This window comes from Nerophis ophidion, linkage group LG04 (genome assembly GCF_033978795.1).
Source record: "Nerophis ophidion isolate RoL-2023_Sa linkage group LG04, RoL_Noph_v1.0, whole genome shotgun sequence".
Lineage (NCBI taxonomy): Eukaryota > Metazoa > Chordata > Actinopteri > Syngnathiformes > Syngnathidae > Nerophis > Nerophis ophidion.
The window spans coordinates 35259195-35284198 of record NC_084614.1 but is presented as its reverse complement, the minus strand read 5'-3'; the positions used below and the strand labels follow the sequence as shown (position 1 = coordinate 35284198).

Genomic DNA, 25004 nt, shown 5'->3' with positions numbered 1-25004 from the left:
AAACTTTCCCTCATGACCACTAATTGTATTTTACTATTTTCACTTACTAACCCTAAGCCAGCACTTTTTAGGGAGGTAAATTGAGAACTTTTTAATTCATTTCGAGCGCAATGTTTCTGTTTGTAAACACCTGTTTGTTGATTTAAATGCCGTTTTAAAAACAACGATGACGGTACAATACACGCGTGTCCACTAAGCTCCTGAAGGCAACACGGCTGATACAGGAAGTGTCGAAAGTTTGCGAGCGGTGATATAAAAAGTGCATTTCCGTACACACGCCTGCGGATGAAGACAGGAGATGTTCACCGAGTGCTCAAATCTACCAAATTAACACTCAAAAAGAGGTGAAGATTTCCGGCGAGGACGAGGCGCGTACACAGTCGGAGTTGTTTGAAAAAAAAAAAACACAATGTGGGAGCAGGAGGAATTCGCCAAACACTGGAGGAACGAATTCCCCGACTGTGAAGTCCCTGAAATGGACCTAAATTCCGTGGAGGACATGGAATCTGAGCTGGAGGCGTCCAAAGCCAACCTGAAGAGGCTCCAGAAGGCTCTGGCGGAGGAGAAATTCAAGGTGATTTACCTGCAGACCACCGTGACGCGACAGAGGACGCCCGAGCCGCAAAGTTGTCCCGGCAAAGACGTCAACATCCACGCGGACACGTTCGCCACCTTCAAGACTCCCACCGCGAGGACACCGCAAGATGTGTCCGACATCGGACACTTGACGGCGGCAGGCGCGACCAGTTCGCCCGGCCGCGAGCGGAGCAGGTTCAGCGGCAAGGTGGGTAAGCCCGTGCCCATCCCGGTACCCCCGCGGAAGCCCAGCGTTCTCACACCGAGAAGTCACGACGAGAACAGCGACCGGGAATATGAGGATTTGGAGATGAATGAGAATTTTGTTCGGAATAATTTATTGGCACCAAAGGCCGCCGGCAAAGACAACCAACGGACGCCCAGCATCCCTCACCCGGTCATCCGACGGCCTTTCCGCCAGAGCAGAGACTTTGACTCCGTGGACGACAGTCGGGTGTCCCCGCCTTTGCTGCAGGTTGGACAGGGTTCTGGCTGCAGCACTCCTGACAGGAGAAGTGATGGCTACCTTAGCTCGGAGCATGAAGACTCATCCTCTGCAGGTACTTCCAACACTTTATTTCTTCTTTCTTCCTTAGTTTATTTCGAACATGACATACCTACAACATTATACATCAGGCAATTTCATATCATTTCACAATACATCATGTCCGAAAAGGAGTAGGAAGAAGCAAAGCTTATTTAATCCTACCCCTTTCTCACGTCAGAGCGTTCACAAATATACACATTCATTCACTGACCTTCTTTACAGCAAAATAGCAAAATGACATCCGTGAATGAGTAACACAACAGTTTTGTAAAATGTAATTAATTAATTCAGTCATTATTAACATACTGAGATGAAGAATATCTTATTTTCAATAAGGTTGAAAGTGTTTCTCATAATTCTTCTTCTTTGTACTTTGGAAGCACTATTAATTTGAACAGCCTCTTAAAGGCCTACTGAAACCCACTACTACCCACCACGCAGACTGATAGTTTATATATCAATGATGAAATATTAACATTGCAACACATGCCAATACGGCTTTTTTAGTTTACTAAATTACAATTTTAAATTTCCCGGGAGTTTCGTCTTAAAAACGTCGTGTAATGATGACGTGTACGCAAGACGTCACGCATTTTTAGGAAGAATGAGCGCTAGGCACACACACAGCTAAATGTCGTCTGCTTTAATGGCATAATTACACAGTATTTTGGAGATCTGTGTTGCTGAATCTTTTGCAATTTGTTCAATTAATATTGGAGAAGTCACAGTAGAAAGATGGAGTTGGGAAGCTTTAGCCTTTAGCCACACAAACACACAGTGATTCCTTGTTTAAAATTCCCGGAGGTAAAAATTTATAATGGATCAGAGCGCGGTCAAGCGAACATGAATCACGACCAAATGTCAACCAGCAGGTTTCGGTGAGAAAATTGTGGTTAAAAAGTCAGTTCTTACCGGAGAAAAGCTGAGCTTTGGCCGTCCATAGCTGCCGTTGACTCCCCTGAGACATTGGCGTCAACACATCCATGGAGACACCCTTCTGACTATCAGGTAATATTAAACTCACTAAAACACTAGCAACACAATAGAAAGATAAGGGATTTCCCAGAATTATCCTAGTAAATGTGTTTAAAAACATCGGAATCCGTCTCAATGCAATCGCATTTTTGTTTTTTTTAACTCGTTTTTTTAATTAATTTTTTTTTATTTTTTTAGTCCGTTGCTATCAATATCCTCAAACACAAATCTTTCATCCTCGCTCAAATTAAAGGGGAAATTGTCGTTTTCTCGGTCCGAATAGCACTTTCACTGTTGTGAATAATACATTATTAGGCTGCCTGTGAATAATAGCATGAAATATTCCAGCACCCTAATAATGTTTATATTACTAAAGCGTCACTCAAGTTTAAATAGATTTATATAGCTTTATCGGGCCCGGCTACATTGATCCATTATGAAACCAACCTGAGATATTTCTGTCCGTTTGTTGCCTTAAAGAATCCTTCTCGTTGACAACATTTTAAAAACACAAAGACGGACACAACGGATCAATGTACTCGGACTATGGACTTAAAAAGTTACGTACCGTGAATTTTTTTCTTCATCCATGGATCCAACATGCTTCCTTTTAAGGTGCTCCCGAAGCGATGTCGTACTTGAGTGCCACGCGAGGTCGATGCTGCACGTATTGCCGGAAACGGTCTTCTTTGCATTGTTTAGGGTGCAGAATTCCCACACTTTTGACGACTTGGATGTTACACTTTTCTCCATTGCACATACACTATCGCTTCTCTTTTCTTCCGCCATTTTTCGAATGTTTCCAGACAAAGAATACGGCTTGGTCACGTGAGCTGCACATGACACATCATTGGCTGGCTTACTGCTGCCGCCCTGGCGCTGTTTTGTACTTTTTTGTACTTATTTTGATTATTGTTTCTCAGCTTTTTGTAAATGTTGCAGTTCACAAATAAAGGTTTAGGAAAGAACGAAAGAAAAAAAAAGAGCTTCAGCGCATGCGCACTGCATACATCCAACGAATCGATGACTAAATTAATCGCCAACTATTTTTATAATCGATTTTAATCGATTTAATCGATTAGTTGTTGCAGCCCTAGAAGATATTATCAATAAGTGTAGCACTCCGACTTGCAATTCTGGTTGGGGTTGTGATTTGGGGATACAAACTCATACTATACATTGTATCTATGAAATCATTAATGGACTTTTGCTTATTGGGGTTCAAGAGATCTATATTGAAGTCTCCACATGAAAAAAGTACTTTTTGACTGATTCCATTAAAAGTTCCCTTAATCCAGTCTTCAAATCCTTCAATACTTGAGTTGGGTGTTCTATACATACAACTGATCAATACATTTCTACTTCTTTCATGACATATCTCAATGGTTATACACTCTAAAACATTGTCAATAACTGATGACATGTTTTTTACCACCGTGTAATGGAAGTCCTTCATCACCTACACAGCAACTCCGCCTCCATTCTTATTTAATCTATTAATATAATTGAGTTCATATCCTTCTAGTCCAAAGTCCATTCCTTTTTTCTATCCTTCCATGTCTCTGATACAGCAATAATTTTGAAAGGTTCTTTAAATTGTTCCAAAAATGATTTCATACTGTTAAAATTGGCATACAAGCTTCTGCAGTTAATATGAATAATTGACAGTTTGTTTTTGGAATTAATGTTGGTGTTGAATTGTACCTCTGTATAATATAAACAATTATTGTCCATGTGAGAAATGTGTCTGGTAGGGGTGTAACGGTACATGTATTTGTATTGAACCGTTTCGGTACGGGGGTTTCGGTCTGGTTCGGAGGTGTATTGAACGAGTTTGTTATCTAAAGTCTTAACAAGCTGCTCTGTTTTCTGTCTCTGTCTGAGAACCCAGCATTGTCCCGCCCACACAACTATCTGATTGGTTACATACAAAGCCAATCAGCAGTGCGTATTCAGAGCGATGTAACAGCCAATCAGCAGTGCGTTTTCAGAACGCATGTTGTCAATGCTTCAGCGTCGAGCAGATATGTGTTTAGCAGCGGACATCGTACTCTCCTCAAATGATGAAAAACACCTCCCGGTCACAACAACTACTAGCATCACTCTGAGCCCGTTGACCTTCTAGAAACTTAAACTGCAGCTAAGCTTGCTCGCAGTTCTGGCTTGAGGTGAAGGCTAATTAGCTTTTAGCGTAATGTTAGCTCATTTTGCTGTGTATGTGTGTGTGTGTGTGTGTGTGTGTGTGTGTGCGTGTGTGCGTGTGTGCGTGTGTGCGTGTGTGCGTGCGTGCGTGCGTTAGGGGCAGCAAAGCCCTGTCTGTCTGTTATTTCATATGGTGTTCAGGGATGAATAGTCTCTCCTATTGCTAGTATACTATTTTTTTCAGCTATAGTTATATTAATCATTAGTAATGTAGCAGCTTAGTTTTAAATGGCAGGGTCCCTGCTATCACATGTTGACAAAAATATAACATTTACATAATAAAAGTCAACTACAGGCTTCCCAAATGCTGAAATAAATTAAGCATGATGAGTTGACTAGAAACTGTTTAATGTTGCACTTTTTATATGTAGAAGAAAGGTTTTGTTATTCTATTTAATCAAAGCAACAACTTGAGGCAGTTTGATGTGGATTAACGTGGGCAGAATTATTATAGTGTTCCCAATGTTAAAAGGATAAAGCCATTGTCTACAAATTTGGTAAATAAATAACCAAAAAATTTACATTTTGTTGTTGTCTTACTGTACCGAAAATTAACTGAACCGTGACCTCTAAATTGAGGTATGTACCGAACCGAAATTTTTGTGTACCTTTGCACCCCTAGTGTCTGGATCTATAGCACTGTCCAATTCTGTCCCGTTATGATTAATGCTGGAAAAAGTTATACATTCTCTTTCTGATTGATTATTGTTTATTTGTGTCATGGTTGTGTTTAATTTATTTATCGTTATTTATATTTATCCAGCTCTGCTATTTTCCTTATGACTATTACTTTTGCTTCCTCTGGTATTCCATTTAACAAATATCTTGCAGTTTGCTGTTCATGTTTGTTGTATTTTGCCTTGTTTTTTTAGACTACATGCTTTTCTGGCTATGTCTGCGTTTTTCTTTGTTAAATGTTCATTTATGTACACATCTGTTCCTTTTAACTTCCTCCCTTGTTTTAGTAATGCAATTTTATATTTCCTATTGGCGAACCTCATTATTATTGCTGGTGCCGATCCATCCTTCTTCTTATGGAGTGGGGGGCAAGCTTCTACATTTGCAATGTCCATGAGTATACCCTTGGACTCCATGAACGTTGCTAGGAATGTGGGTATGTCCAAATTCCTGGGCTCCTCTTTACCATTGGCGGTCACCGCCCGAGCATATGAAGGGGCTTTATAATAAGCCAGGTCCGAATAACGTTGTTTTTTCTTGTCTATTGTTCTAGATCGTCCACTCGGTCCGTTAATTGTTCAATTTGTAGGTCTTTTGCGTCATTCTCAACGCGTAGAATTTTTACCTCCTCCACCAGCTGCATTATTGTCAGTTGGTACTGCTTGATAGCTGATACTTCTGCTGTCAACAATTCGAGCGATCTCCTTATTTCCTCACCTTCATCAGGAGAGAGCACCTTCTTTGGTCCCATGTTGATCCTGGTTGCTGCCCCGTCCGGGTGGATGCCGTCTGACGCCCAAGACACCAATCTTTCAATGGGGTCACGTCCTGCCTGGCAAGCCTCGCGCTAGCCTCTCTCCTCTTTTGGGCCTCGCCTCCGTCACCTGCCGGTCTCATCGCCGCTAGTTGGTCCTGCTGCTGCCAGCCGCCAGCCGGGCCTCTCCCTTGCCGTGCCGCTGCTGTCACTCGCCGCCGCGAAAAAGCTGCCGGTCTCGCTGCCGCGAGGTGGTGGTGCAGCTGCTGCTGGCCGCTAGCCCGGCCTCGCCGTCCCGCCGCCGTCACTCGCCGCCGCGAGAAAGCTGTCTATCTCACCGCCGTGAGGTGGTGAGACGGTGGTGTCGCCGCTGCTGGATGCTGGCTGTTAGTCCGGCCTCTCCCCTGCTGTCCCGCTGCCGATACCCGGAGATAGAAGGATGCACGGGAACAGCGGGCCTCTCCGGTAGCTCCTGGTGGTCGTCAAGCCGGGTCCTCGTCAGCTCCGTAGCTCCTTCCCCAATGTGTGCTGCAGGGCGACACGTTAGCAGCACACACGCTGTGACGTCACAGCGTCTCACCTTAGGTCAAGGGACATTTGTTTACACCATCCAACCATCCATTTCCTACCGCTTATTCCCTTTGTGGGGGCGGTGGGGCGCTGGTGCCTATCTCAGCTACAATCGGACGAAAGGCTGTGTACACCCTGGACAAGTCGACACCTCATCGCAGGGCCCACTTGTTTATACTCCGTAGGATATTAGGCTAAAATGTTTCCCTTCACTATTATTCTTCTTACTGTACATTTAGTTGAACCAGCGTCCTTACAGTAGACAGGGATTGTCAAACTCTTTTTTATTGAGGGCCACATCACAATTATGGCTGCCCTCAGAGGGCCATTTCATTGATGTGGCGGACTACAAAACATGATTTGGCTGAGCACCTTAAATGATGTGGCAGACCATGTTGAATGACATGGGCCACATTAAATGATGTCACTGAGCACTTTAAATGATGTGGCAGACCATGTTGAATGACATGGGCCACATTAAATGATGTCACTGAGCACTTTAAATGATGTGACTGACCACTTTAAATGATGTGGCGGACCACATGGAATGACATGGGCCATATTAAATATGACTGACCACATGGAATGATGTGGCGGACCACATTGAATGAAGTGGCGGTCCACATTGAATGAATTGGCGGTCCACATTGAATGAAGTGGCGGTCCACAATAAATGATGTGACGGACCACAATAAATGATGTGTCGGACCACAGTAAATGAGGTGGTGGTGAATAACATGGCAAGACACATGAAATCAACCAATCAATCAATCAATCAATCAATATTTACTTATATAGCCCTGACTCACTAGTGTCTCAAAGGGCTGCACAAACCACTACGACTTCCTCAGTAGGCCCACATAAGGGCAAGGAAAACTCACACCCAGTGGGACGTCGGTGACAATGATGACTATGAGAACCTTGGAGAAGACGAAAGCAATGGATGTCGAGCGGGTCTAACATGATACTGTGAAAGTTCAGTCCATAGTGGATCCAACACAGCCGCGAGAGTCCAGTCCAAAGCGGATCCAACACAGCAGCGAGAGTCCCGTCCACAGCGGAGCCAGCAGGAAACCATCCCAAGCGGAGGCGGATCAGCAGCGCAGAGATGTCCCAAGCCGATACACAGGCAAGCGGTCCATCCTGGGTCCCGACTCTGGACAGCCTGTACGTCATCCATGGCCATCGGACCGGACCCACTCCACAAGGGAGAGTGGGACATAGGAGAAAAAGAAAAGAAACGGCAGATCAACTGGTCTAAAAAGGGAGTCTATTTAAAGGCTAGAGTATACAAATGAGTTTTAAGGTGAGACTTAAATGCTTCTACTGAGGTGACATCTCGAACTGTTACCGGGAGGGCATTCCAGGGTACTGGAGCCCGAATTGAAAACGCTCTATAGCCCGCAGACTTTTTTGGGCTTTGGGAATCACTAATAAGCCGGAGTCCTTTGAACGCAGATTTCTTGCCGGGACATATGGTACAATACAATCGGTAAGATAGGCTGGAGCTAGACCGTGTAGTATTTTATACGTAAGTAGTAAAACCTTAAAGTCACATCTTAAGTGCACAGGAAGCCAGTGCAGGTGAGCCAGTATAGGCGTAATATGATAAAACTTTCTTGTTCTTGTCAAAAGTCTAGCAGCCGCATTTTGTACTAACTGCAATCTTTTAATGCTAGACATGGGGAGCCCCGAAAATAATACGTTACAGTAATCAAGGCGAGACGTAACAAACGCGTGGATAATGATCAAATGATGTTGTGGACCACATCAAAGAAAATGGCAGTTTACATTAAATGATGTGACAGACCACGCTAAATGGTGTGGTGGTCCACATTGAATGACATGGCCAGACATGTTAAATGATGTGATGGCCACTGGATGGGTTTGCAACAGAGTGTGAAGCGACCGGAATGAGAATCAGCACCTCCAAGTCCGAGTCCATGGTTCTCGCCCGGAAAAGGGTGGAATGCCATCTCCGGGTGGGGGAGGAGACCCTGCTCCAAGTGGAGGAGTTCAAGTACCTAGGAGTCTTGTTCACGAGTGAGGGAAGAGTGGATCGTGAGATCGACAGGCGGATCGCTGCGGCGTCTTCAGTAATGCGGACCCTGTATCGATCCGTTGTGGTGAAGAAGAAGCTGAGCCGGAAGGCATAGCTCTCAATTCACCAGTCGATCTACGTTCCCATCCTCATCTATGGTCATGAGCTTTGGGTTATGACCGAAAGGACAAGATCACGGGTACAAGCAACCAAAATGAGTTTCCTCCGCCGTGTGGCGGGGCTCTCCCTTAGAGATAGGGTGAGTAGCTTTGCCATCCGGGAGGAGCTCAAAGTAAAGCCGATGTTCCTCCACATTGAGAGAAGCCAGATGAGGTGTTTCGGGTATTTGGTCAGGATGCCATCCGAACGCTTCCCGAGGGAGGTGTTTAGGGCACGTCCATCCGGTAGGAGACCACGGGGAAGACTCAGGACACGTTGGGAAGACTACGTCTCCCGACTGGCCTGGGAATGCCTCGGGTTTCCCTGGGAAGAGCTGGACGGAGTGGCCGGGGAGAGGAAAGTCTGTGCTTCCCTGCTTAGGCTGCTGCCCCCGCGACCTGACCTCGGATAAGCGGAAGAAGATGGATGGCCAATTTTAAATTATATGACAGACCACATAAATGACTTGGCGGACCATATTAAATGAGGTGGCAGTCTACGAGGTGGCAGTCCACATTAAATCATGTGATGGACTACATTAAATTATATGACATTGAATGACGTGGCGGACTACAAAAAATTATTTGGCTGGGCACATTAAATGATGTGGCAGACCACATTGAATGACATGGGCCGTTTTAAATGATGTTACTGACCACCTTAAATCATGTGATGTCAGACTTTCAATGATGTGGTGGACCACAATAAATGAATTGGCAGTCCACGTTAAATCATGTGATGGACCACATTGGCCGGCGTGGCGGACCACATGTAATTATTTCGTGGACCACATTAAATTATGTGATGGACCACATTAAATGATGTGACGGACCACGTTAAATGGTGTGGCGGTCTACATTGACAGCCCTTTGAGACACTAGTGATTTAGGGCTATATAAGTAAACATTGATTGATTGAATGGTGTGGCGGTCCACATTGAATGGTGTGGCGGTCCACGTTAAATGGTGTGGCGGTCCTCATTAAATGGTGTGGCGGTCCTCATTAAATGGTGTGGCGGTCCACATTGAATGGTGTGGCGGACCACAATAAATGATGTGGCGGACCACAATAAATGAAGTGGCGGTCCACATTAAATCATGTGCTGGACCACATTAAATTATATGATGGACCACATTGAATGACGTAACGAACCACACTAAATGATGCCGTGGACCACGTTAAATAAAATGGAAATCCACATTCAATGATGCGCTGGACCTAGTTAAATGGTGTGGCAGTCCACAGTGAATGATTTGGCGAACCATATTAAATGATGTGACGGACCACATTAAATTATGTGATGGACCACATTAAATGGTGTGGCGGTCCACATTGAATATGTCGGGCCACATGAAATGACGTGACGGACCACGTTGAATGATGTGGTGGGCCACATTAAAGGGGTACTATTATGCAAACCCAACTTTTTTTACCTGATGGTACCTGCTTATGTTATTTTAGATCTGCGTAAATTCGGAACATTTGAAATCAAACCGTGAAGGCATTGCAGAGATATTTACTATACAATCTTGCGTTCCTTCCCACTTTCCCTAAGTGGTTCGTTTGGAATGTTGTTAAAGTGTGATGTCAGTGGCTTATTCATATATGGTAGACATTTACCAAAGCCTCCTCGCGTGACTGAGCAAATCTAAATTGATGTAAAATCGGGTGTGCTACTACATCATGTCGACGATGAAACCCAATGAAGGAAAATGGTCTGTTGTTTGTTTGCTTAAACCAACGCAAGTCACTACACTAACTTTCAGCCTCATCTGAAGTAAAAATCTGCCTTACTTTTAATTTGTATTATTTGTGGCAATGTACCTTCTTAGTCTGTGAATAAGTCACTTAAAGTGTGTGCAAAGATCACAAAAAGAGGGATTTTCTGAAAAAACGACTATTTTTGATGGCGGCCTCGATGACTACTGTTTATGGCAATTAAGGAGACAATGAAATATAAGTAGTTCTAGATTAGAGTTGCGTGAATGATACATTAGCAATGTTAGTTCGATTTGTTTGTGTAGGTAGCTTAGCGTTGTAAGACCACAGCATCACTGTCCACCAACAAAATAAATAATTATTTTTCTAAAAACAACTTTTTAACTACATCACTGCCTTCTGTATCTGGCAATGGACCTGTTAGTAATTTAATATGTTAATTCATGTGCAATGTGGATCGTAGCGTGGTTTACTGCAGCCAGTTTGAGCGCTCTGCTAAAAGATCATCTCTATGACAGCACTTTAGTGTTTTAAAGAATTCGCTACAAAAATGAGAGCCTCCCACAAGTTTTTTTCCTTCTTCTTTGAACCAGTTAAATAGCCCAAATGTTGAAAAAGAGAGGAAATGGAAATTGGAACCTCGAAAACAAATGATTACCACTGCATCTAAAGTAAACAAACTACAGCAACACCTTAGTTACATTAATCATATTATCAAAAAGAAAAAAAAAGGAGAGCATTTTAATGGGTGCCTTGAGGAACGCCTCTGTTTTAAATCACAAGTTTGGAATCCAGTGTTCTTTGTCTGCTAGTAAGGTTAAAATGTCAATGCAGGATCTTCCAATGTGTTTAAAGTGGTCCAAGTTCCTTTTTAAAAAAGGAACACTAGTGTTTTCTGAATTTACTGCAATATAACTTGCCTCCCAAGTTTGTAAATTTGTATGGTGTCATTCCTTGGCCAGATTTGGCCACCATGCCGCCAGTTAAATAGCCCTGCATTAGGGTTTAAGACTTACTGCGTATGAAAATTTTTATTTCAGGGTTATTGTGACCAAACTAATACCGGTTACCATTGTTATCGTGGTATTGTTGGAAGTGCTCCAAAATTACTTATACACACGCTGAAATCTTTAGATTAAAAATAAAAATCTTAAACAAATAGACACAGTTAGAATCTTTTGTGTTTCTTTATCACAACGTGGTTTGCGTAGCTTACTGTGGGGTCGTTCTCCCAGGAAGGCAGACGGACTACTCCGGACAAGATTTGCAGGTAAAAAGATGATTTAACTATCAAAACTCAAACGGGTACAAAAACGGAAAACAAGGCGAAGGCACGACGCGCTGATCGCACTTGGAGCAAAAGCAAATACTTTGCAAAGACTATGGCAAGGAAAACTTACTAACTGTGGCATGAACAAACAAAACTTTCGTGAATGTAGCCTAAGCAAACACTTAGCATAAACTTGAAACCGGACATGAAGCAAACAGTGACGCCAGGCCGGCTGACCGGCAAAGGCAGGCTTTAATAATGCTTCTGATTAGTGCTCGGGCAGCAGGTGAGCGGGCGAACACTAATCCGAGGCTGGTGGAAATAATAAGTAGCCATTAGGGGTGTAACGGTACTTTTATTTGTATTGAACCGTTTCGGTACGGGGGTTTCGGTTCGATGCGGAGTTGCACCGAACGAGTTTCCAGACGGACATATTAAGTAGCATAAATAATACTCAAAATGCCGGACATTTGAGGCATTTGAGAAACTCTGCCCTGACAGCCCCGCAAAAAGGACATGTCTGGTGAAAAGAGGACGTAAGGTCAGTCTATCCTAGCCCGATCGCTGGTAGCACCGGACATGTCCTCTTTTGCTAGCATGCTAGCAGCAACCGTGCTAGGATAGACTGACCTTACGTCCGCTTTTCACCGGACATGTCCTCTTTTGCGGGGCTGTCAGGGCAGAGTTTCTTAAATGCCTCAAATGTCCGGCATTTTGAGTTATGGTTTCGTGTATTGACAATGTACGTTCAGGGTTAAGAAGGGGTTAAAAACAAAACACATTGTGCGCGCAACAGCAGCATTGGTGAGGGAGGGGCAGAGAGCGAGAGAGTTATGATAAACGCGCATGCGTCTCCAGGCTTTGCTTTTTATCCATCAATTGATCAGATTTATTTTTATATTATCTATAGCAGGAGTGTCAAAAGTGTGGCCCGGAGGCCATTTGGGGCCCACAGCTAATGTTTTAAAGGCCCACGGCACGCTCTAAAAATACTATTAAAATAAACAAAAACATAACAAAAGTAAAATTAAAAAAGCTTGAAGGTTAAATGTAATTTAGAAAAAGTTACAATGTTGACTAATAAAACAAAGCTGTTTTTTTCTCTTTTAAACTGTCTTTGCTGAAAACATAATATTGAATCAAAATCAATGTTATTATGAATTATTGTCCTAGCCAAGGTTCCCATTACTTCACATCAAATATTCCACTAAGAAAAATATTTTTGGTGGAGGATTTTGCAAATTTGGTAAATAAATAACCCAAAAAATTATATTTTGTTGTTTTCTTACTGTACCGAAAATGAACCGAACTGTGACCTCTAAACCGAGGTACGTACCGAACCGACATTTTTGTGTACCGTTACACCCCTGGTAGCCATGGTAACTAAAACAAACAAGGGTGCACAAAAACCAGGAACTAATAGAGTCGAAAACTAACAGAACATAACAACACATGATCCGGCCCACGGATCATGATATTTTTAAGCCTTACTGGATAAAAGTTTTTTTTGGCGAGAGTCGTGCGTCCGACTCTGTTCAGCGGTCCTTCAACGCATTGTAAAAACACTTTTGTCTTGAATTCCTCTGGGCACATATTGATCACCCAGTTCACCAGATCACCCAGAGAGCACAGCTTTTAGGTACATTGTGCGCACGTCAATAGTTTGGTTGTTTAAAAGGTAGTGGTAACCATTGGGAGTTTTATTGCTGTTATCAATATTACAGTGTAATGGAACATCCCAATGAGCAAGTAAAAACAAACAAACAAGCTACTGCTACTTTCCAATCTGAAACTTGTTAAAGTGACCTCTGTTCTTGAGAAACTTCCTTTCCTCCAGCTTTCACTTCCGGATGGGATTCTGGGTCAAACGCATATGGCTGTATTTCAACAGTGCACATTTTCAAAAGAGAAATTTTAATACTTTTGTAAAAACTTTTCTGTGGCTGATAAGCATGGCCGATAAGATGAGGCGGTGAGGTGTGGAGGGGTTCATTTGCATCTAAGATAAATGCTCATAACAACAAACCGTTTGCAGACATACTCAAAAAGTAGGTACAAATGTGACTTTTGAGCAAAATGCAAGCACAATTTACACCAAGGCATATCTAAAACAGTATCTACACCACAATAAAGTGTTTTAAATGTACATTAGAATGACCATAGGTCCCTTTTTAAAGAACAGTTATTATTCAATTCACAGGTTTTGCTTTAACTAAATACATAAATGTTTTGCTCAATCCATTTTTTTGTCCCCAGTCCTAGGCATAGTCAACAGTTGCTTAAGCCCCACATTTACTTCCTCTGATTGTGTTTGTCTCATGAGTAAAGTGCTGATGATAAGCCTGTGAATAGATTTGAGGAAGACCTTTGGGAGCAGACTGAATGGTTTTTGGTCACACATTTGTGTTCCTCGTAAGACACTAAAATCACAATTTAACTTATACTTTATTATTGCATAAATTGTTCCACCGGTCGTGTACTTCAAAGACTCACATCCAGCCTTCGAAAAAACACATTTCATTTTAACCTGCAAAACTAACTTCAATTTGAAAAAGCCAAATTATTGGATTTTTATTTTGTGCACTGAGATACTACATCAGTCTGGGGTAAGCAAAAAGCCACAACATCTACCCCAGAGAAGTTTTGTGGAAGTAGGGAAGGCCCCTTCTCTGTGGGGAGGATCACTGAAAAGGTCTGCTGTATACACTAATACAAGGGTTTTTAGCTGGTCAAAGCCTAGCGCTTTAATCAAATCAACTTTATTTATAAAGCACAATTAAAATTTACCACAGGGGTAACTGGTACAAACCCTGCAAAATTGGGTTTTGTCCACACAGATTAGTAACAGATAGCATAGCAGACATACCATATTTTAGGACCATACGGCGCCGCATTATAAGGCACATTGCTGATGAGCAGGTCTATTCAGTTCTATTTTCATATAAAAGGTGCACCAGATAGGATGCAGTGTGTCTCCCATAACAATGTGACCTCGGACTACGTTAAGGTAACGTGTGGAGTTCCCCAGGGTTCGGTCCTTGGCCCTGCACTCTTCAGCATCTACATGCTGCCGCTAGGTGACATCATACGCAAATACGGTGTTAGCTTTCACTGTTATGCTGATGACACCCAACTCTACATGCCCCTAAAGCTGACCAACACGCCAATTGTAGTCAGCTGGAGGCGTGTCTTAATGAAATTAAACAATGGATGTCCGCTAACTTTTTGCAACTCAACACCAAAAAAACGGAAATGCTGTTTATCGGTCCTGCTAGACACCGAACTCTATTTAATAATACAACGCTAACATTTGACAACCAAACAATTAAACAAGGCGACACGGTAAAGAATCTGGGTGTTATCTTTGACCCAACTCTCTCCTTTGAGGCACACATTAAAAGCGTTACTAAAACGGCCTTCTTTCATCTCCGTAATATCGCTAAAATTCGCTCCATTCTGTCCACTAAAGACGCTGAGATCATTATCCATGCGTTTGTTACGTCTTGCCTCGACTACTGTAACGTATTATTTTCGGGTCTCCCCATGTCTAGCATTAAAAGATTACAGTTGGTACAAAATGCGGCTGCTAGACTTTTGACAAGAACAAGAAAGTTTGATCACATTACGCCTGTACTGGCTCACCTGCACTGGCTTCCTGTGCACTTAAGATGTGACTTTAAGGTTTTACTACTTACGTATAAAATACTACACGGTCTAGCTCCATCCTATCTTGCCGATTGTATTGTACCATATGTCCCGGCAAGAAATCTGCCTTCAAAGGACTCCGGCTTATTAGTAATTCCCAAAGCCCCAAAAAAGTCTGCGGGCTATAGAGCGTTTTCCGTTTGGGCTCCAGTACTCTGGAATGCCCTCCCGGTAACAGTTCGAGATGCCACCTCAGTAGAAGCATTTAAGTCTCACCTTAAAACTCATTTGTATACGCTAGCCTTTAAATAGACTCCCTTTTTAGACCAGTTGATCTGCCGTTTCTTTTCTTTTTCTTCTATGTCCCACTCTCCCTTGTGGAGGGGGTCCGGTCCGATCCGGTGGCCATGTACTGCTTGCCTGTGTATCGGCTGGGGACATCTCTGCGCTGCTGATCCGCCTCCGCTTGGGATGGTTTCCTGATGGCTCCGCTGTGAACGGGACTCTCGCTGCTGTGTTGGATCCGCTTTGGACTGGACTCTCGCGACTGTGTTGGATCCATTATGGATTGAACTTTCACAGTATCATGTTGGACCCTCTCGACATCCATTGTTTTCCTCCTCTCCAAGGTTCTCATAGTCATCATTGTCACCGACGTCCCACTGGGTGTGAGTTTTCCATGCCCTTATGTGGGCCTACCGAGGATGTCGTAGTGGTTTGTGCAGCCCTTTGAGACACTAGTGATTTAGGGCTATATAAGTAAACATTGATTGATTGATTGATTATAAGGCTCATTAGAGGGAAACAACATTTTTGGGGGGAATATCTAAATTATATTTAGCCTTTAAGCTTTTTTATTTCAATTTTGTTTGTTCTTGTTTCTTTTAATAGTATTTTTAGAATGTGCCATGGGTCTTTAAAACATTAGCTGTGGGCTGCAAATGGCTTCCGGGGCACGCTTTTGACACCCCTGCTATAGATAATAAAAAATAAAATCTGATAAATCTATGGGTAAAAAGCAGAGCCTGGCGACGCATGCGTTTATCATAACTCTCTCGCTCTCTCTCCCTCCCGAATGTTGCTGCGTGCACAATTTGTTTTCTTTTTAATCCTTTCTGAACCCTGAACGTACATTGAAAATACACGCAACCCTAACTTCAAATGCCGGACATTTGAAGCATTTAAGAAACCCCACCCGGACAGCTCTGCAAAAGAGGACATATCCGGTGAAAAGAGGAGGTATGGTCAGTCTATCCTAGCCCGGTCGCTGCTAGCATGCCATGTGTTGCCTCGGTGTGTATTGTTTACACAACATGCGGTACGCTACTTAATATGTCCGTGTGGAAATTTGTTCGGTACACCTCCGAACCGAAACCCCCGTACCGAAACCGTTCAATACAAATACACGTACCGTTACACCCCTAATATATATGTATGTATATATATTTGTTTGTGTGTATGTATGTATGTATGTATGTATGTCTATATACTCAGCTGCAATCGGGCTTAAGGTGGGGTCCACCCTGGACAAGTCACCACCTCATCACAGGGCCAACACAGATAGACAGACAACATTCACACTCACATTCACACACTATGGCCAATTTAGTGTTGTCAATCAACCTATCCCGCTAACGCTTGCCAAATGGGGCTAATGGGAGTCACCGTTGTAGCCTTCAAAACACTCGAAAACAACTTTAAAACTCTCCATAAACATTTCATATCCACACTGCAAGTATATATATAATGTAGTAACAGATACAATCATAACAATATGTAATATCTTCAATATTTACTGTATTTTGGTAATTTTGTGCTTTACTGGAACTTATTTCCTCAGCGCATTAATTTCCGTTTATTTTCCTCAGCGCATTTATTTTCCGTTTCCAAAGCAACACACTGTTGTTTTGTGCTTACGCACAAAACAACAGTTCAGAATACCCACCCTTTTTGGGTACACTCGAGGGAATACTGAAGAGTGGTCCCTCGGGTGATTCCCTTGTTCTGCTGGGGGACTTCAACGCTCATGTTGGCAACGACAGTGAAACCTGGAGAGGCGTGATTGGGAAGAATGGCCGCCCGGATCTGTACCCGCGTGGTGTTTTGTTATTGGACTTTTGTGCTCGTCACCGTTTGTCCATAGCAAACACCATGTTGAAACATAACGGTGTCCATATGTTCACTTGGCACCAGGACACCCTAGGCCGCAGTTCCATGATCGACTTTGTAGTTGTGTCATCGGGTTTGCGGCCTCATGTTTTGGACACTCGGGTGAAGAGAGGGGTGGAGCTTTCTACCGATCACCACCTGGTGGTGAGTTGGCTGCGATGGTGGGGGAGGATGCCGGACAGACCTGGCAGGCCCAAACACATTGTGAGGGTTTGCTGGGAACGTCTGGCAGAGTCTCCTGTCAGAGAAAGTTTCAATTCCCGCCTCCGGAAGAACTTTGAACATGTCACGAGGGAGGTGCTGTACATTGAGTCAGAGTGGACCATGTTCCGCACCTCTATTGTCGAGTCGGCTCTTGGAGCTGTGGCCGCAAGGTAATTGGTGCCTGTCGGGGCGGTAATCCTCGAACACGTTGGTGGACACTAGCGGTGAGGGATGCCGTCAAGCTGAAGAAGGAGTCCTATTGGGTTCTTTTGGCTTATAGGACTCAGGAGGCAGTGGACAGGTACCGACAGGCCAAGCGGTGTGCAGCTACAGCGGTCGCGGAGGCAAAAACTCGGACATGGGAGGAGTTCGGGGAAGCCATGGAAAACGACTTCCGGACGGCTTCGAAACGATTCTGGACCACCATCTGCCGCCTCAGGAAGGGGGAGCAGTATACTGTGCGGATGGTGTTTTGCTCACCTGGGGAATCTGTGGTGGGCTCTCCTATTTCTGTGGCTGGGGTTGCTGAGGTAGTTAAAAAGCTGCTCGGTGGCAAAGCCCCTGGGTTGGATGAGATCCGCCCGGAGTTCCTTAAGGCTATGGATGCTGTGGGGCTGTCTTTGTTGACAAGACTCTGCAGCTTCGCGTGGACATCGGGGGCGGTACCTCTGGATTGGAAGATCGGGGTGGTGGTTCCTCTCTTTAAGAAGGGGGACCGGAGGCTGTGTTCCAACTATCGTGGGATCACACTCCTCAGCCTTCCCGGTAAGGTTAATTCAGGTGTACTGGAGAGGAGGCTACGCCGGATAGTTGAACCTCGGATTCAGGAGGAACAGTGTGGTTTTCGCCCCGGTCGTGGAACTGTGGACCAGCTTTATACTCTCGGCAGGGTTCTTGAGGGTGCATGGGAGTTTGCCCAACCAGTCTACATGTGCTTTGTGGACTTGGAGAAGGCATTCGACCGTGTCCCTCGGGAAGTCCTGTGGGGAGTGCTCAGAGAGTATGGGGTACCGGACTGTCTTATTGCGGCGGTCCGCTCCCTGTACGATCAGTGTCAGAGCTTGGTCCGCATTGCCGGCAGTAAGTCGGACACGTTTCCAGTGAGGGTTGGACTCCGCCAAGGCTGCCCTTTGTCACCGATTCTGTTCATAACCTTTATGTACAGAATTTCTAGGCGCAGTCAAGGCGTTGAGGGGTTCCGGTTTGATGGCCGCGGGATTAGGTCTCTGCTTTTTGCGGATGATGTGGTCCTGATGGCTACATCTGGCCAGGATCTTCAGCTCTCACTGGGTCGGTTCGCAGCCGAGTGTGAAGCGACCGAAATGAGAAACAGCACCTCCAAGTCCGAGTCCATGGTTCTCGCTCGGAAAAAGGTGGAGTGCCATCCCCGGGTTGGGGAGGAGACCCTGCCCCAAGTGGAGGAGTTCAAGTACCTAGGAGTCTTGTTCACGAGTGGGGGAAGAGTGGATCGTGAGATCGACAGGCGGATTGGTGCGGCGTCTTCAGTAATGCGGACGTTGTACCGATCCGTTGTGGTGAAGAAGGAGCTGAGCCGGAAGGCAAAGCCCTCAATTTACCGGTCGATCTACGTTCCCATCCTCACCTATGGTCATGAGCTTTGGGTCATGACCGAAAGGATAAGATCACAGGTACAAGCGGCCGAAATGAGTTTCCTCCCCTGTGTGGCGGGGCTCTCCCTTAGAGATAGGGTGAGAAGCTATGTCATCCGGGAGGAACTCAAAGTAAAGCCGCTGCTCCTTCACATCGAGAGGAGCCAGATGAGGTGGTTCAGGCATTTGGTCAGGATGCCACCCGAACGCCTCCCGAGGGAGGTTTTTAGGGTATGTCCAACCGGTAGGAGGCCACGGGGAAGACCCAGGAAATGTTGGGAAGATTATGTCTCCCCGCTGACCTGGGAACGCCTCGGGATCCCCGGGAAGAGCTAGACGAAGTGGCTGGGGAGAAGGAAGTCTGGTCTTCCCTGCTTAGGCTGCTGCCCCCTGGACCCGACCTTGGATAAGAGGAAGAATATGGATGGATGGATGGATTGATGGATATACCCTTTGGGGTCGCGGGGGGTGCTGGTGCCAATCTTAGCTACAACCACTACAAAAAAAAAAATTGCACATGTATAAAAACTTTTGTCAATGTAGTCAAGGAAGACAACAAAATTACTATAAAATAGTACAGTGCATTTGAAAAGTATTAGCGCACAGCGCTTCATTTTTTTCACATTGTTATGTTACAGCCCTATTCCAAAATAAAATAAATACATTTTTGTCCTCAAAATTCTACACACAATACCCTATAATTTTTGCAAATTTATTAAAAATGGAAAACCTAAAAAAATCACATGTACCTAGGTAGTCACAGTATTTGCTCAGCCTCTAGTCTGCTTGAATACGATGCCATAAGTTTGGTTCACCTATCTTTGGGTAGTTTCGCCCATTCCTCTTTGCAGCACCTCTCAAGCTCCATTAGGTTGGATGGGAAGTGTTGGTTTTCATTCCAGTTCCTGTCACTGAAAAACATCCCCACAGCCTGATGCTGCCACCATCACCATGCTTCCCTTAGGGATGGCATTGGCCTTGGGATGAGCAGTGCCCCTTGTTTTCTCCAAACATGACGCCTGGCATTCAGGCCAAATAATTCAATAATTTTTTTTCATCAGACCAGAAAAAAGTGTTTCTCAGGTTTGGTGTCTTTCAGGTGTCTGATTGGTGAATTGATGCATAGATGGCTGTCCTTCTGGGATGCTGTTGCTTAGACAAAATGACCGTGGGGTTCTTGGTCACCTCCCTAACTCGAGGCCTTCTCCCCCGATCACCAAGTTTAGATGGCCGGCCAGCTCTCGGAAGAGTCCTAGTGGTTCCAAATTGCTTACATTTACGGATGATTGAGGCCACTGTGCTCGTTGGGACCTTCAAGGCAACATATATTTGTCTGTACCCTTCTCAGATTTGTGCCTCGAGTAGGTCTATAGACAGTTCCTATAACTACATGCTTTGTTTCTGCTTTGCCATGCACTGTCAAGTGTGGGACTTTTAACTTTTATTTATATATATATATATATATATATATATATATATATATATATATATATATATATATATATATATATATATATATATATATATATATATATATATATATATGTGTATATATATGTGTGTGTGTCTTTCCAAATCATGTCCAACCAAATGAATTGAGCTGTAGGAACATCTCAAGGAAGATAGTTGAAACAGGAAGCACCAAAACTCACTTTTGATCTTCATTGCAAAGGTTGATATCTTAGTGATTTATTTTAAATACATTTGCAGAAAATCTTTTAAATACACTCTTACGTCGTCAATATGGGGTACATTGTGTATAGAATTCTAAGGACAAAAAATAATGTATTCCATTTTGGAATAAGACTGCAATGTAACAAAATGTAGAAAAATGGAGCGTTGTAAATACTTTCCAGAAGCACTGTATATGCAAAGAGTGGAATCAAAATGAAAAATATGTACAAATGGAGGAAAACCACGTCAACGAAAGTACCACAGGTTAAAAAATCCTTTATGGCTAATGTACCTTTTGTTGCTAACAAAATTCCACAAAAATAATAATACTTAACTCTATTACAAAAAATAAACTGAATTTGTAAGCATCTCAAGTACAAGTATCAAGTAGCATTATCACTGGAGGACAACGCTGAACATGTTACACACTGAGAGCAAGCCCGTAGTTGGCATGCTCATAGCTAAGCTAATCACTAAACTACCTTTAAACAGCACCAAGGAATAAATGCTAAGTGAAGTTTAAGAAGTGTAGATGGAACCGTATTGCAGAAAAAAAGCAGCTCTTAACAGAAAATTAACAAGTAGATCTATAAAAGTCCAGAGAGAATAAAATAACAACGGCTGTTGGTGTGTCAGCATTGTCACAGTCAATCACAGTCTTCTTTTTGTTCATTTTAATAAACACAATTTCAGGACTTAAATTCTGAAAATGTGTTCAGGGATTTAATCCCTGGAAACAGGAGGACTTTAGGAGCAAAAAGTTTTTGCGTTTGTTTGGTTATTGTGTACTATTGACTTTGTGTCGCTCAAACAATTATATGTAATAAAAGAAAATAAGGAAATAGTTTAAATATTGTGTTGATATTGTTAAACTGTCAATAGCACTTACCATAAATACATTGAAAAATATACAGTTAATAGATGTGATTGGTACCGGTATTTGCATCGGCCATTTTCACTCATGAATGACTGGAATTGGCATCATAAAACCCTTGATTGGAACATTTCTAAAAATAATAAAGTTTGGCCAAAACGACAAAATCCCAGTTTGTTATTAATTGATATCAAGGAAATATAGTTGTAAGTAGATCTAGAGAACGTTGTTGACATACCACACACCCTGTGATTATTTTTTCTTTCCCGCTACTGCAGCACTTAAAATGATGTATATGAGTAATTAGAACTCCCTGCAAACTGCTTTATCTACTTTGTTCATGTTGTCCAAGTACTTTTAAGCTTTGTCTGCTGCGGCAGCTAATCATTGTGAGGTGTTGACTGTTCTCAAAGACATTGTAGGGTGTGGGAAGTTGTGGAAAGTCTCCCAAGCATTTTATGATGTGTCCACTTGGCTGTGATAGCAACAATGGATAACTGGCTCATGGTCACCAACGGCAACAAGAGTGAGCTCATGCCAGAGGTCTTGCTCATTGCTGGCTTCTTTTGTATGTAATGTGGATTTACAAGAGCCATGTCATGCATGCCCTAATCTGTAAGTGTACACTCACTGTAGGGTCCATGATTCACAACAGTGTTGCCTTGAATATGCAGACATCATCCATGTTAGAAGCACTAAAGTTGTTAATAGCCATGGTATTGCATACCCTCAGAATAATAATGAACTGTGTTTTGTCATGGGTGAAATGGATAGGATAAACTTTATTTATAGCCAACATTTGGAAAATTCCACTGTTGCAGTGCAATGAAAGATCTCACTTCAACAAAATGTGTGTTTGCAACAACATGGGATTTTGGTGATATTTAAACTGAAATGAAAGTCTCAGGAATCAAGGAAAACGTAAAAACGGCATCATGACTAAACATGAATGTCAAAATCAATTGCAGGTTTCAATTGGTATCATCTTTGATCCTTTACAAACTGCACAGGTCAGTGGTAGAAAATGGATGGATAGATGGATTATACAAGCATAAAATTGAAGTAATCACTGTTAGGATTTAAGCGTAAAAAAAAGAAAACTCTAACTGTAATTTTCATATCTACTTTTCCCCCATGCTTTTAAGCCCTGCGCTTTATACAATGCTTTGACAAATTATGTATTTTTACAGGGTCACAAGCTTCCAATGAAATTTCCGAATGGGTCACGGCGGACCTATGACATTGACTCCGTTTACACTTTAGGCCAAAGTGGTCCAAATCAGATTTTTTTTAAATCGGTATTTTCCCGGCTGACTGATTGGAGCGCAATTAAAATGTAATCTTCATCACACTCCAATCTCCAGGACAGGTCACTTGCATGCGCAGTTCAGTGAAAACAAAGGAAGTTGGTCGGGTTCCGCAAATGAACAAGGAAATTACTACTTCTGCAAACACCTTAAAAATTAGCGTTTTTTAACGTGAAAATAAATTAAAGTAATACAATTCATGTATGAACAAATATGGTGTAATATATTTGGGAGGGTTCTAATCTTTTTATGGCTGTAAAGTAGAGGCAACATTGACATCAGCATGGATCTACATTAGCTTTATTTTTCTACTCACAAACAACTTGCGTAATGTACGTAACATGTAAGCAAATACAGCAGAGTGTACACATCAATACCGGTCCTTCAACAATCACTTTTTCTTTGGAATCAAAGTATACTATGTGTACATACAAACCTTGTTTCCATATGAGTTGGGAAATTGTGTTAGATGTAAATATAAACGGAATACAATGATTAGCAAATCATTTTCAACCCATATTTGATGTTAAAACTGATAAACATTTTTTTTTTTGCAAATAATCATTAACTTTAGAATTTTATGCCAGCAACACGTGACAAAGAAGTTGGGAAAGGTGTCAATAAATACTGATAAAGTTGAAGAATGCTCATCAAACACTTATTTGGAACATCCCACAGGTGTACAGGCTAATTGGGAACAGGTGGGTGTCATGATTGGGTATAAAAACAGCTTCCATGAAATGCTAAGTCATTCACAAACAAGGATGGGGCGAGGGTCACCAATTTGTAAGCAAATTGTCGAACAGTTTTAGAACAACATTTCTCAATAAGCTATTGCAATGAATTTTGGGACTTTACCATCTACGGCAGGGCGCTCACACTTTTTCTGCAGGCGAGCTACTTTTCAATTGACCAAGTCGAGGAGATCTACCTCATTCCTATTTATAATTTATATTTATTTATTTATGAAAGAGACATTTTTGTTTACAAGTTAATGGTGTTTAATGATAATACAAGCATGTTTAACACACATAGATTCCTTTCTTTCATGAAGACAGGAATATAAGTTGGTGTATTTGATTCTGATGACTTGCATTCATTGGAATTAGACAGTGGTGCTGATAACGTCCGCATTTTCAAATGGAGGAAAAAAAAAAGTCCTCCTTTCTGTCCAATACCACATGAAAGTGGTTGGATTTGCCATCTCATTTGTCCAACTTGCATACTCGTTTTCAAACACTTTGTTATGAGAGTAGCATATGTGTGTGGCCCTTTAATGTCTGGCAGCAGGTGAGTGACGTCAGTGACTGTGCGGGTGGGCAAGCAAGTGAGAAAGCGGTCGCTGAGGGCGGGGGAGAAATACATTGGCATCAAACTCCGTAGCTTGCTAGCTTGTGCACGCTAGCTTTCTGAGACTCTTATTTTGTTAGCACAGGCTGGAAGAAACAGGTCTTTTATGGTGAAGACAGGAACTGTGCTGTCGGTCTTTAGAGTTTTGACAGTAGGTACAGTGTCTCTAGAAATAAAATGTGTTTCTCTGCGTCCGCCCTGTTAGTGATTTTTTTCTTAAATATGAGCTCGCAGCAGCCAGCGTCTTCTCACAAGACCCTCGGGTGCCGAGAATGTCAAACAACTGACGAAAGTGAAGTCTTGGTATGATTGATGATTGCTCATTTTTATGTCTATTTTTTAATGCCTGGCTTGAGATCGACTGACACACCCTCCGAGATCGACCAGTCGATCGCGGTCGACGTAATGGGCACCCCTGATCTACGGTCTGTAAAATCATCAAAAGGTTCAGAGAATCTGGAGAAATCATTGCACGTAAGCGATATTACGGACCTTTGAGCCCTCAGGCGGTACGGCATCAAAAACCGACATCAGTGTCTAAAGGATATCATCACATGGGCTCAGGAACACTTCATAAAACCACTGTCAATAACTACAGTTGGTCGCTACATCTGTAAGTGCAAGTTAAAACTCTACTATGCAAAGCGAAAGCCATTCATCAACAACACACAGGAACGCCG

At 42.9% G+C, this 25004-nt stretch overlaps 1 protein-coding gene across 1 annotated transcript in view; it reads left to right on the top strand.

Moving 5' to 3' along the window:
- The first annotated feature begins 235 nt into the window (after window positions 1-235).
- The window catches only part of abr (ABR activator of RhoGEF and GTPase), a 257716-nt gene continuing 232947 nt past the window's right edge, over window positions 236-25004 (top strand). Inside the window, exon 1 of the mRNA XM_061897920.1 lies at window positions 236-1136. Coding sequence (XP_061753904.1) covers window positions 410-1136 — 727 coding nt within the window. The 5' untranslated portion in view covers window positions 236-409. The remainder of the gene's footprint in view (window positions 1137-25004) is intronic.